We start from the raw sequence: 14,505 nt of genomic DNA, 5'->3' as shown, positions 1-14,505 counted from the left end.
TTCATTTTTTCCTTCCATGTTCCTTCTGCTGCTGTGAAACACCTGAAGGGTTAATAAACTTCTTGAATGTGGTTTTGATCACCTTGAGGGGTGCAGTTTTTAGAATGGTGTCACTTTTGGGTATTTTCAGCCATATAGACCCCTCAAACTGACTTCAAATGTGAGGTGGTCCCTAAAAAAATGGTTTTGTAAATTTTGTTGTAAAAATGAGAAATCGCTGGTCAAATTTTAACCCTTATAACTTCCAAGCAAAAAAAATTTTGTTTCCAAAATTGTGCTGATGTAAAGTAGACATGTGGGAAATGTTATTTATTAACTATTTTGTGTCACATAACTCTCTGGTTTAACAGAATAAAAATTCAAAATGTGAAATTTTCGCCAAATTTCCGTTTTTTTCACAAATAAACTCAGAAATTATCGACCTAAATTTACCACTAACATGAAGCCCAATATGTCAGGAAAAAACAGTCTCAGAACCGCTAGGATCCGTTGAAGCGTTCCTGAGTTATTACCTCATAAAGGGACACTGGTCAGAATTGCAAAAAACGGCCAGGTCATTAAGGTCAAAATAGGCTGGGTCATGAAGGGGTTAAAAAAAAAAAAAACTTTTGTCAATTTTGTTGGAAAAATGAGAAATCGCTGGTCAACTTTTAACCCTTATAGCGTCCTAACAAAAAAAAAAGTTTCGAAAATTGTGCTGATGTAAAGTAGACATGTGGGAAATGTTATTTATTAACTATTTTGAGTGATATATCGCTCTGATTAAAGGGTACAAATATAAACATTTTGAAAATTGCAAAATTTTCAAATTTTTTGCCAAATTTCCGTTTTTTTTTTTCCATAAATGCAAGTCATATCGACATATTGTACTTCATGTTAGTGGTAAAAGTTTGTCACGAAAACAGTCTCAGAATCAGTGGGATCCGTTGAAGCGTTCCAGGGCTATAACCTCATAAAGTGACAAAGGTCAGAATTGTAAATATTGGCTCGGTCATTAAGTACCAAATTGGCTCACTGATTAAGGGGTTAACAGCGGACTCCTCAGTGCCTAAATTGGCACTGCTGCATTGAGATTGTTAGATTTACACTATGAGCAGTGCAGTGAGAGAAGTAGTGATGCTCATAGCCAGCATAGACTTTGGGAAGCAGAGTGCCATCTCATACATTGTAAATCTCACAAACTGCACGCCTGTGCTGATAGGAGACGGCGGTCAATCAACATATTCTGTAGACCGTGCAGAAGAAAAGGAATTGGTGCTGAGGAGACGTCACAGGAAGTGTAAGACTCACTGCTAGGTCTGCGAGATCTGCTCATGGTGTAACACGCAAGTAGTTGGCAACTACTTACCGTTTGTTTAGTTTAACACATATCAATTTAATTAAATTGATATTTTGGTTTAAACTTGTGGAACATCAGAAAAGTGGGTTTCACATCCTGCTGTATGTGTGTCTTTTTTTTTTTTTTTTTTTTCTCCCTAAAAACGCTGCAAAAATGTATGGCAACATTTTTGCTGCTTTCTTTTTTGGATTTACCAATGGGTGAAAAAAATTCTACAAAGATACTGAAAAGTGACATACTCAGTTTTCAAGAAAGCAGTAGTTTTCCAATTAGGTCAGTAAAAAAAAAAACAGGCATGTGCATGCGGATTCTGAACACTCACAGCTTTTGCTGGTACCATAAAAGCAGCTTTTAATTTGCATAAAGCAGCAAAAACACAACATGAACATGGCCCTTTGAAGCATTTTATAGCCTTTTACACTTTTATTGACATACATCAAGTTTATATAAAGACTCAAGATTTACAGTGTTAACACTTAAATTACAAGACTTCTTCCGTTCGCCCTGGCATACTGGATATCCGCTTCTGGCCAAATGCTGACAGACGACAACCCTTCATTGTCTAATCAGTGCTTGTACAAAGAAAAACACAGAAATTTTGTAAAACTCCCAACTGCTTCTTCAGTATTTCCATTAACCCAAAATTTTCCTTTTTTTTTTTTTTTTTTCTTTTGATCCCTTTTGCCTTGTGTACCTTGTGTCATGGTGCTCCATCATGCTTGTACACACATTTTCCAGGTCGTCCCTCCTGACAGCACCACCAGGAAGTTGCCCTTCATATCCTTGATAGGGACAGGAACACAGAAGAGGTTAAATAGCCCCTCCCCACCTCCACCCCTCAGTGTTTTTCCTGTCCCTATCAGGGACAGACGCAGGAGAGAGTTCTCCAGAAAAGAACGGATTTACCTGATGCCGGAGTCAGGTTTCGGTAGAGCAGGCGCTACCGAGGGCGGTCTTTTCCTCCTGGAGGGGGCTCTGGGCCGTGGGGGTCTCGTGGAAGGACTCCCCAAATCGCAGGATACCGACGGAGGTCCCTCACGCGACAAGGTAGAGCTGTTTGCTCCCGTTAGCTGCCTCATCCCTTCACAAAGGGGCTCTGAGGCATCGGCGGCTGCTGCGGTGTCCGACGCTGTTCCCTCAAGCTCCACATGCAGCCGGCGCCGGTGGCATTCCCCGAACTTCCGGTCCGGCGCTCCGTGTCAGAGGGCGCTGGTGACGACTTCCGGGGGGGCGTGGCCAAATTCCCGGAGTCTGCAGCGCCGGTGGTTTCCGGGTGCCCCGAGATACGTCGGCGGAACAGGAGTCCTGGACATGATGGCGCCAGAATCAGGGTTCCAGGCTGGTCAGCGTGCGTTCCAGATGACGCATGCGCAGTACAGCTGGGGACCTGCAATCACCATAGATGCCAGCAGCAGAGCTCAGAAGGAGGACGAATCAGATGTCTTGAAGTCGGGTAAGACTGACTATTTAATGACGGACAGCTGACAGCACACCTGACTTAGTAAGATGGAAGGTGCTAGTCGTCCAGACGTCCAGTCCTTAGAGCTGCCCACGGACTATGTGAGTAGATGTGGTGGGGAAGTACCTAGCGGGACTTTAGATCCGTAGCTACAGGGCTTTCCTTTACATTTTTAGGTCAAGTACATTCCCAAGCGGTCTGCCACTAAGAAGAAGGCTATCAGATGTCCGTTATGTGCCGCCAAGCTCCCAGATGGTTATAACAAAAAATTATGCGAAGTGTGCATCGCTAAACTACTCAAAGACAAACAAGCTTTGTTTTTAACTAACATTAAAACAATGATTAGAGACGAAGTCCAGGCTACAGTATCACATTGGTGCCACCCCAATCTCCTCACCCGAAGAGGCACAGATGGGATATGGACTTAAGTTCAGAAGAAGGAGAGGTATCATGATATTCCGACCCGGACTCTGGTGAAGGTGGCAAGTCCTCGGTTGTATTTCCGGAGGAACGCAAGAGATACTTGTTCTCATCCGAAAACATGGATGTGCTCCTAAAAGCAGTTAGGAGCACTATGAAAATAGAGGACTCCACTGAACCACTATCGGTTCAGGACGAAATGTTCGGGGGCCTGAGAACCCGCAGAAATAGAGTATTTCCAGTCAACAACCATATAACGGCGATGATACTGAAGGAATGGGAATATGTGGGAAAAAAGCTAGTTGTCCCGAGGGACTTCAAGTACCGTCTTCCCTTTGATCCGGAAGAAACTAAAGTCTGGGAATCTGTCCCAAAAATTGATATTCCGGTAGCGAAAGTCTCAAGGAAAACTTCCTTTTGAAGACTCGTCTGGGTTGAAAGACCCGATGGATAAAAGGTCAGAAAATCTCCTTAAAAAAGCCTGGGAGTCGTCAGCTGCCATTATGAAGACAAACATAGCGGCCACCTCTGCAGCAAGATCCATAAGTCTCAGGGTAGATGAGCTGGAAGGTCATATTAAAGACAGGACTCCCTGGGAAGAAATTCTGAAGTCCCTCTGTGCTGAAAATGGTGACTGATTTCATGGCAGATGCTTCAGCAGAGTCAGTGCGGTTTGCTGCCAGAAATAACGCACTGTCAAATGCGGCAAGACTGGCCTTGTGGCTGAGATCTTGGACGGATTCCTTTCTCAGGATCTCATGTTTTCGGTCCAGTCCCAGATGAGCTGCTCGAGAAAGCATCCGACAAGAAAAAAGGCTTTCCCGAAGAGAAGCCAAAGAAGACCCCATTCTTTCGGAAAACTCGCTCCCACCAGAGGCAGGACTGCAAAGGGAAAGGGAAGTCTGGCAGATGGAGCTACCCTAAAGGTGGCAGGGGAAGAGGTTCCTTTCGAGACCAAACATCAGGACCCAGTAGACAATGATGCCAACAATATAGGAGGAAGACTACAGTACTTCCTAGAGGGATGGCAGAATATTACTCACAATCAGTGGATTCTACAGACAGTTGCACAGGGGTACAGGATAGCATTTACTCACCTACCCCCCAAAAGGTACTATCTGACGCGTACAGAGTCGTCAGCAGTTCATCAAAGGCTGTTAACAGACACAGACATACAGGAGCTCTTAGACCTGCAAGTCATAGTTCCGGTACCCCATCACCAGCGGTTTCAGGGACATTACTCCAGCCTATTCTCCATTAAAAAAAACAAGCGGAGAATACCGTACAATAATAAGCTTAAGACCAATCGGTGGCTTACAAACGCTTCAAGATCGAGTCTCTCCGATCAATCATACCTTTAATAAAAAAGAACTCTGTAATGTGCACGCTAGATCTCAAACATGCATACTATAATGTGCCCATCCATCCCTCGCACCAAAGATTCCTCAGGTTTGCAATGAGGAGCCACAAGAAGATACTTCATTTCCAGTTTCAAGGTCTACCATTCGGTCTCGCCTCTGCCCCAAGAATATTCACAAAACTCATGACGGAGGTCATGGCTCACCTAAGAGAAAAGTAAGTTCTCATCGCTCCATACCTGGACGATCTGTTGCTGATAGCAGATTCGTCTCATCAGATGGAAGAATCCTTAAAAATGACCATATCACTCCTGAAGCGTCTAGGGTGGATAATAAATTCAAAAAAGTCAAGTCTCAAACCAGAAACACAGAAAATATTTCTGGGAGTACTACTAGATTCTGAACAGGAATACTCCTTCCTACCAGACCAAAAACAACGGACAATCAAAAAAGAATTTCAAACATTATGAAAACGCAAATACATTTCCATCAGGAAAGCCATGAGTATTCTAGGTCTGATGACCTCATGTATTCCCAGCGTACAGTGGAGCCAGTTTCACTCCAGAACTCTTCAACGGGAAGTCCTTTCGGTATGGAATGGAAATAAAAAAATTCATTAGACAACAAGATGTTGTTACCTAGCGAGGTAAAGCAGTCCCTCTCATGGTGGGTCGACATAGAAAACCTCAAAAAAGGGAGACCTTGGAGAGTATCTCCATGCGTAAATATAACCACTGATGCAAGCTTAAGAGGCTGGGGAGCCCACATAGAAGGATGTTACCTTCAAGGAACATGGCCCACATCGGTACGCAACCGTTCCTCCAATTACAGGGAACTCAGAGCGGTTTGGGAAGCACTTAAAAGGTTCCAAGAGTAGATGCAGGGGCGTCACATCAGAGTCTTCTCAGAAAACTCAAGGTATCCTTTCTTCTTCATCAGGGAGGTCCGAGGCACCGTCACCTCCAGACATTAGCAGAATCAATATTCTCTTGGGCAGAAGGCACCGTGAAGTCCATCACGGCAGTACATCTAAAAGGTTCAGAGAACCAGATAGCGGACTTTCTCAGCAGAGAAAAGGTGCAACCTTCGGAGTGGTCTCTAAACGGAAAAGTCTTTGTTCAGCTAACTCAACAGTGGGGCACTCCACAAACAGATTTATTCGCCTCAAAGCAAAATACAAAGACAAAATAATTATTTTCATTAAATCCAAGAGACAATCCAACTGGCGTAGACGCCTTGGCTCAATACTGGGACATGGAACTTGCGTATGCATTCCCTCCACTCGCTTTAATTCCCAGAGTTCTGAGGAAGATTCAGGAAAGTCTGGCAGTGGTAATCCTAATAGTGCCATATTGGCCCAAGAGGAGCTGGCCTGGTTTCCCCTGCTGAGGTGGATGGCATTGGAAGAACCAGTTCTACCACTAAGGTGGGACCTTCTGATGCAAGGACCGCTGGTCCATCAAAATCTAGACATGCTACAACTTTCAGCGTGGATCTTGAAAAAAGAGCCTAAGATCAAAAGGACTATCGGATTCGGTTATCTCAACCATGCAAAAAAAGCAGGAAGCCAGTGACCTCAGCTATATACCTAAAAATCTGTAAGAAATTTTGCACACAGAGCAAAACTCCAATATCCGTTTTCCAAGAACGAGATATTCCTCAGGTCTTAAATTTCCTTCAAGCAGGCTTCGATATGGGTTTGATGCCTGGTACGCTAAAGGTGCAAATTTCAGCTTTAAGCGCCTTTTATGATTATCCACCAGCTGATCACCGCTGGGTAGTGAGGTTCATCAAAGCTACGCAACATATCAGACCAACAATACGTAGTTCAGTACCCCCCTGGAACCTCATATTGGTACTAAACGAATTACGGAAAGCTCCATACGAGCCGCTAGATCAGGCAGACTTAAAGTCTGTAACATTCAAGACTGTCTTCCTAGTCGCAATAACGTCGGCAAGGCGAATAGGCGAGATTGAAGCCCTGTCCATAACAGATCCATACTTAAAAATACAAGAAGATTGCATCATTCTAAAATTGGATCCTTCGTTTCTCCCAAAAGTAGTGACAGACTTTCACAGAAACCAGGAAATTTATATTGCCTACGTTCTGCCAGAACTACAACAATGACAAAGAACGTTCTCTCCATTCCCTGGATGTTAAAAGAAAAGTATTGCAATATCTAAAACTTACAGACGGCTGGAGAATTGACTCAAACCTCTTTATCCAGATGTCTGGGGAGAATAGAGGCAAAAAAGCCTCAAAGGCTACTCTAGCCAGATGGATTAAATCTACCATTTGCACTGCGTATATTTCAGCCGGTGAATCTCCTCCAGAACACCTAAAAGCTCACTCACTGAGCGCAATATCTGCTTCATGGGCAGAGAGTGCAGGTGCATCCATGGACCAAATTTGCCGGGCGGCAACTTGGTCTAGCTCAAATACCTTTTGAAAACACTACAGGCTGAACATTCTGTCAAATCAACAGACTGTCTTTGGAAGGAAAGTCCTCCAAGCTGTAATCCCTCCCTGAAAAGGAGTTATTTGGTATTTCTCCTGGTGGTGCTGTCAGGAGGGACGACCTGGAAACTAGGAATTAGTCCTACCGGTAATGGTATTTCCAGGAGTCCATCATGACAGCACCCATTATTTACCCTCCCTTGAATTCCTGTCTGATGAGTGATATAAACATGTATAGAGAGGAAATTCAATAAAATTGCGTTGTATCCATCCTGGTGTGGTACAATCACTGAGGGGTGGAGGTGGGGAGGGGCTATTTAACCTCTTCTATGTTCCTGTCCCTATCAAGGATATGAAGGGCAACCTCCTGGTGGTGCTGTCATGATGGACTCCAGGAAATACCATTACCCGTAGGACTAATTCCTAGTTTTTTATCACAAAATTACTCCTGGACCTTTGGAAGAAGTTGCTTATTACAGACATTTAGAGACCAATTTTTATTCTTGATCGGTTTTAAGCAGAATTGTGAATGAGCCCCTCCCCTTGGATAAAAAGCAACCACATGTATGAATTGATGGATTTAGGATGCTTTAAGCTGAGCTTACACTGCAAGATAATCATGAACAAGCTTTCCGAAGAACGCTCATTCACGATAATCTTTCAGTGTAAGCAGGTTGGCAATCACTTGATAATCATGCGAAATTGTTTGTGCAGTGCAAAAGATCATCATTCTCGGTGTTGTATAGTCCTGTGTAAACAGAAGTCTCAATGCACACAGGCTATTACAGATTGTTCAATGTGAAGTTATTATGTGCACACGTTGCGGTTTTTACCGCGGAACCGCAGCGTTTCTGCAGCTGCGGGTCCGCAGCAGTTTCCATTGCGTTTACAGTTACATGTAAACCTATGGAAACCGCAATCCGCTGTGCACATGCTGCGGGAAAAACCGCACAGAAACGCAGCGGTTTACATTCCGCAGCATGTCACTTCTTTGTGCAGAATCGCGGCGATTCTGCACACATAGGAATGCATTGATCCGCTTACTTCCCGCATGGGGCTATGTCCACGATGCGGGAAGTAAGCGGATCATGTGCAGATGGTACCCGGGGTGGAGGAGAGGAGACTCTCCTCCAGGCCCTGGGAACCATATTTGTGTAAAAAAAAAAAAAAAAAAAGAATTAAAATAAAAAATAATGATATACTCACCTCTCAGCGCTGCACGCGGCCGTCCGGTCGCAGGGTTGCTGTGCGAGCAGGACCTGCGATGACGTCGCGGTCACATGACCGTGACGTCACGAAGGTCCTTCTCGCACAGCATCTTTGGAACCGGACCGCTGCGTGCAGCGCTGAGGAGATCGGGACGTCAGAGGGTGAGTATATAACCATTTTTTAATTATTTTTAACATTAGTATTGATGCTGCATATTGCTGCATGTGCAGCATCAATAGTAGGAGTAAACACGCAGCGGAAACCGCAAGACAAACCGCGATAAATCTGCAGGGATAACCGCAGCGGTTTTGCCCTGCAGATTTATCAAATCCGCTGTGGGAGAACCCGCAGAGGACCCTCCCGACGTGTGCACATAGCCTCAGTGTGCCAGTGTAAACAGGCTATTAAACGACCATGTATTTGGTAAATGTTTACTGATCTGCAGTCATTTTGGGCTGCTGACTGGTCACTTTTAAATACACCATTATTGTTGGCATAACACTAGACTCATTGTAGTGCTCGCCTTTTCTTCTCTGAACAATCTTTCTTCCAGATCTCAAACATATGAAGGGGGCTTCATCAGAGACAGTTTGTCTGTCCTTTTTTGTTTTTCTAGTAGAGAAGTGGATTCTTTGCTGTCCTTGACATCAGGCCAGCATCCAAATGCTTTGCCTTACTGACTGTGTCTTGATGCACTGCCATACCGCTATTCCTAGGAAAGCTCTGCACTGGAGTTATTATTTATTTATATAGCACCATTGATTCCATGGTGCTGTACATGAGAAAAGGGGTTACCGTATATACTCGAGTATAAGCCGACCCGAGTATAATCCGACCCCCCTAATTTTGCCACAAAAAACTGGGAAAACTTAATGACTCGAGTATAAGCCTAGGGTGGGAAATGCAGCAGCTACCGGTAAATGTCAAAAGTAAAAATAGATACCAATAAAATTAAAATTAATTGAGACATCAGTAGGTTAAGTGTTTTTGAATATCCATATTGAATCAGGAGCCCCATAGATGCCCCATACAGATATTTGCCCCATTTGCTGCGATAAAAAAAAAAATCACATACTCACCTCTCCGTCGGTCGGGCCCCCGGCACTTTCAATAGTCACCCGCACCTCGTTCCGGCGCCACTCCATGTTCAGCACCAACGTTCAGCAGAGGGCGCACACTAACTACGTCACCGCGCCCTCTGACTTGAGCGTCACTGCTGAAGACAGATCGGCGCCTTGAACGAGGAAAGGTGACTATCGCGCAGCGCTGCGCTCCCCTCCCCGTATACTCACCTGGTCCTGGCGCTGTGCAGTCCCTGCTTCCCCGACGCCGCAGCTTCTAACTGTACTGAGCGGTCACTGTTACCGCTCAATGCAGTAATGAATATGCTGCTCCACCCCTATGGGAGGTGGAGCCGCATATTCATTTACTGTTATGAGCGGTACCATGTGACCGCTCAGTACAGGAAGAAGCTGAAGCTGCTGCTGCCGGCGCCGGGGAAGCCAGGGACCTGCAGGGACCGCGCCTGGACTAGGTGAGTATTTTTAGACAGCCCCTGCTCCCCCTCCCCTGCCGACCTCTGGGTATGACTCGAGTATAAGCCGAGAGGGGGACTTTCAGCCCAAAAAAGTGGGCTGAAAATCTCGGCTTATACTCGAGTATATACCGTACATACAAATTGCAGATAACACTTACAGTAAGCAAACTAACAATGACAGACTGATACAGAGGGGAGAAGACCCTGCCCTTGCGGGCTTACATCCTACAGGGTTCAACCAATCTCATAAATGAATCCTCTTTAGGGGACTTTCCTGGCACTTGCTGAACTTTCTTGAGCACACTGAAGCCTTCTTTATAGCAATTGAAGCTCTTTGAAGTTTTTGAAAATTTCCATTTCATCTGATTACTCTTCATAACCATCTAAAGTTAATGCAAATTGCCTCTACAAAAACTGAAGCAACAAACTTTGAAAACCAAAAAATGTTTGTCCACAATTGTGCATGTAGACAACTTAAATTGGTAACTTCATAGTGTATCTCAATGATTTTGTCAGATTCTCAGGAAAAGGACCAGCTGCTTTGGGATCCTAATATTCTACCAGAAAGAGAAGTGGAGAATTACCTCAGTCAGGCAGCGGAGTGCCAACACAGAGTTGGTGAAAGATATAGCCAAAATGAAGGAACGGTCAAAGATAATGAGCAGGTGAATGTGCAAATGCTTCTGGTGTGTATCATCTTTTAAGACTGTTTCTGGTTTTACCTTCTACCATGGCTTTAAATTTGCATCCGGTTGCTTCCCTATTATTTGCATTCTGATTAATTTCTTTACCACTCTTTTTTTCTCTCTTTTGTAGGCTCTCTATGAATTAGTGAAATGTAGATTTAACACAGATGAGGCACTGCGAAGGCTGTCTTTTAATGTCAAAGTTGTACAAGGTGAGTAATATGTAGTCACATACTTGTTAAAGGCGAGCAAAATGATTTTAGGTACCCAGTTCTGGCAGAACTGGGCCCCATGAATCTTTTAGCTGATTCCTAATGGTTGCAGAAATAATAGTGAAAGTTTTTTATAACCATATCTAAACATGATACAGTTGGATATAAAGTCCTCGCAGCCCTGTTAAAATGCCAGGATTTTATGTACAAAAAATCATACCAAGAAGAAACTTTTCAGAACTTTCCCTGCCAATCTGTACAAATCCAAGGAGAAACAAACTGAAATCCTTTTTCAAGAGGGGAGAAAAAAATAACTTAAATACTGTAGTTGCGAAGTGTGTGCACCCTATAATAGATGTGGTTGTGTTCAGAATTAGTCAATCATTTAGACGGCTGTATAGCACGGACGAGGATCTCATCGCAATGCTCTAACTGGTCAGCGGCTCTCCTAACCTGAGCGCTTGGGTCAGTTGTGCCGCCATCAGTCTGCGATGCGACTGTTGTCTGTGTTATACAGCAGTCTGACTACAACCTTAAACTATTAATAAAAAGTAGTCAGTATACAGCTGCCATCATTTACCCTCTTCACCCCGAAGCCTGTTTTCACCTTCCTGACTAGCACAATTTTTACAATTTTTTTTTTTTTTTTTAATTATTTATTTTGAATTTTCAAAATACAGAACATAGAAAAAGATACATGAACATAAAGTTCAGGAGGACAAATAAAATAACAATGACGAAGCTGAGTATATCAAGTTTGTAAATCTGTACCGGAAGCGTCCAGGAATCCTGAGAGCGAGATTACCAATATCTATGGTATAGGAATCAGATGAAAGTCCATGTATCATTAGAAAAAATCGGCAGGCAAAACAAAACATATAACTAAAGCAGTAAAGATAAAACAATATAACAAAACATAACAAATGAGTAAACTTGGGGAGTATATCACAATATCCCCTAAATATAACAGACAGGGTTGAGACATTAGAACTATTGAATTCTAGTAAGGCATGAGAAAATGATTTTAGTTAGTCAGGATTATTATGAAGGCAAGAATGAATAATATATAGTGTTTAGTTTATTTTATGAGCTCGAGTCCATCACAGTGTAGTATAGATGATATATTCGGTCAAATTTACAGTAAAGAAGAAAAACGTATAGTAAAATAAAAATTATAATTATGGAGGGCTAGATACAGCTTGTTGCCATGGTAACCATGTTTGAAGAAACTTGTCATGTGACCTTGCGTCCCAGCTGGTTAGTTCCTCCATCCTATGGATATCTTGAACTTTTTTCACCCATTCGCTAAGGTGAGGGGGGATGTTTGTCGCCAATGTAAAGAGATCAAATGTTTAGCAGCGGCCACCAGTAGGGGAAGTAAATCGTGTTTCTTAGGATTGTAAGAATTCGTGGGTAAAGATACAAAATCTAACTCCTCAGGAGGTTCTGCTGTTATTAAACCCATCTGTCGGAGGTAATCAAAGATTTCTCCCAAGAAATGATTGGGCAGTACCAAAAAATATGTGCTAAAGAGCCCTTGGACTTCATACATCTCCAACATAGAGGAGAATCAGATAGGCCCAGGTGCTAGTGACTCAGGATTTCTATACCATCTTGAAAGGATTTTAAAAGCATTTTCTTGCAGCAAAACACATCTTGAGAAACCATGGGAGCCTCTCAATACTTCTTCCGTCTCTCGTTTTGATAGGGATACTTTTAGCTCAGATTCCCATGAGGATATATACAATGGTTTAAAATGAGTGCTGGGGGAAATTAGATTAGAATATAATTTAGAGATTAATTTAGGAGGTATAGTTTTTAGTCTGACCAGGAACTCCAACCATAGCCAATCTGTATTAAATTGGATATCCATCTTAAATTTTGAAATATGTTGAACATGATGTGTTTGTATGAAATCTCGGGGTCCTTTCTTAGCTTCTTGAGGCCAATTATCCACACATTTAATCTGGCTGGAAAGTAGATGTGAGATAGGGTGCGCCGGCAGAGAGTTCTATAGATCAAAATCATCAATGTAGTTTGGCTCAATGAGCCATGGGATAATATTCAAAGGGATGTTATCTAGGAATTGGCAATGTGGCCATTTGTTTGGAACAAGCGCTCTTCTAATAGCCAAGGTATTATTGGTTATTGTCTCTAATGAACCTTGCGGAGGGGTAGCGGAGGTCCAAAGATAAATCCCCGCCTTCTTTCCTAGTAACTTAAAGGGAAGGTGCCATCAAAAAAATTTTTTTTACAGAAATTGTAAAAATGTAAAGAATTAATGTTTACATTTTCTTAAAAATTATTATCATTTGTTTATAATTTAGTAAAATATGAAAAATAATTTGAAAAGTTTTGGAATTTCCACTTTTAAACACTAGGGGGAGCAGCTGCTGAAATTTCAGAAAAACCTCGTGTACAACAAGCTCACATTACAGCACTGCAGTAATTATGGGCGGAGTCTGCTGACGTGTGTGATGTCACTCCTCTCCTTCCCTTCTGGGTGTCTGCTAAGGGATAAGAGGATGATATTCAGGAACCCAGTGAGCAGCCATTTTGTTGGTGACTGCAGAGTAAGGCTGCCGTCACACTATCAGTATTTGGTCACTATTTTACCTCAGTATTTGTAGCCAAAACCAGGAGTGGAACAATTAGAGGAGAAGTATAACACACATCTGCACCACTTCTGCATTTATCAGCCACTCCTGGTCTTGGCTTACAAATACTGAGGTAAAATACTGACCAAATACTGAATGTGTGACGGCAGCCTTAGGCTACTTGCACACTAGCGTTGTTGGCTGTACGTCGCAATGCGTCGTTCAGGAGATAAAACACATCCTGCAAAACACATCCTGCAAAGTTGTCTGCAGGATGTGTTTTTTCCCCATAGACTAACATTACCGACGCATTGCGACGTATTGCCACACGTTGCAACCACCGTGCGACGGTTGAGTCGTGTTTTGGCGGACCACCGCCACAAAAAAAATTACATGTAACGGTTTTTTTGTGCGTCGAGTCCGCCATTTTCGACCGTGCATGCGCAGCCGAAACTCCGCCCCCTCCTCCCCGGACCTTACAATGGGGCAGCGGAAGCGTCGTAAGACTACATCCGCTACCACGTCGGGCATTTCTTTCACAGCATGCGTCGGTACGTCGTGCCGAGACAAATGTAAAGAGAAAAAAGGTAGACCTGACAAAATGGGAGTCACCACCATAAATATAAAAAGTAAGATAACAACCTTTATTCAACACTTATGCAAAAGACAGCACATTTAAAAACATTTAAAAAGGGATCACACATATCCCTGTACCAGATAGCCTATAATAAGGCCTAAGCACCGCACCCCCTAATGCCGGGTTAAATACTCATGCCCAATATAGTGAACAAAGAACGACCCTATATACGTCGTATATATAGGTCGTTCTTTGTTCACTATATTGGGCATGAGTATTTAACCCGGCATTAGGGGGTGCGGTGCTTAGGCCTTATTATAGGCTATCTGGTACAGGGATATGTGTGATCCCTTTTTAAATGTTTTTAAATGTGCTGTCTTTTGCATAAGTGTTGAATAAAGGTTGTTATCTTACTTTTTATATTTATGGTGGTGACTCCCATTTTGTCAGGTCTACCTTTTTTCTCTTTACATTTGTCTCAGTTGTCTTAGACCTGGGTTGAGTCCCACTGATCGTGGTGCCCCCGCTGCTTTGTTTGGTACGTCGTGCCGACGCACTGCGACGGGCCCGTACTGACGCTAGTGTGAAAGCAGCCTTACACTGACAAGTAGACAGTCACCGAGGATGGCAGGCAGCAAGGATTCTGGGAGATA

The 14,505-nt window shown here is 43.2% G+C and overlaps 1 protein-coding gene across 1 annotated transcript in view; it reads left to right on the top strand.

Annotated features, from left to right (window-relative positions):
- The window catches only part of MIER2 (MIER family member 2), a 201,088-nt gene that overhangs the window by 139,483 nt on the left and 47,100 nt on the right, over window positions 1-14,505 (top strand). Inside the window, exons 7-8 of the mRNA XM_077253926.1 lie at window positions 10,297-10,445; window positions 10,597-10,678. Of these exons, the coding sequence (XP_077110041.1) occupies window positions 10,297-10,445; window positions 10,597-10,678 (231 nt within the window). The remainder of the gene's footprint in view (window positions 1-10,296; window positions 10,446-10,596; window positions 10,679-14,505) is intronic.

Source organism: Ranitomeya variabilis, chromosome 1, assembly GCF_051348905.1.
Source record: "Ranitomeya variabilis isolate aRanVar5 chromosome 1, aRanVar5.hap1, whole genome shotgun sequence".
NCBI lineage: Eukaryota > Metazoa > Chordata > Amphibia > Anura > Dendrobatidae > Ranitomeya > Ranitomeya variabilis.
The sequence above is the reverse complement of the archived record's forward strand: the minus strand, read 5'-3'. Positions and strand labels throughout refer to the sequence as shown.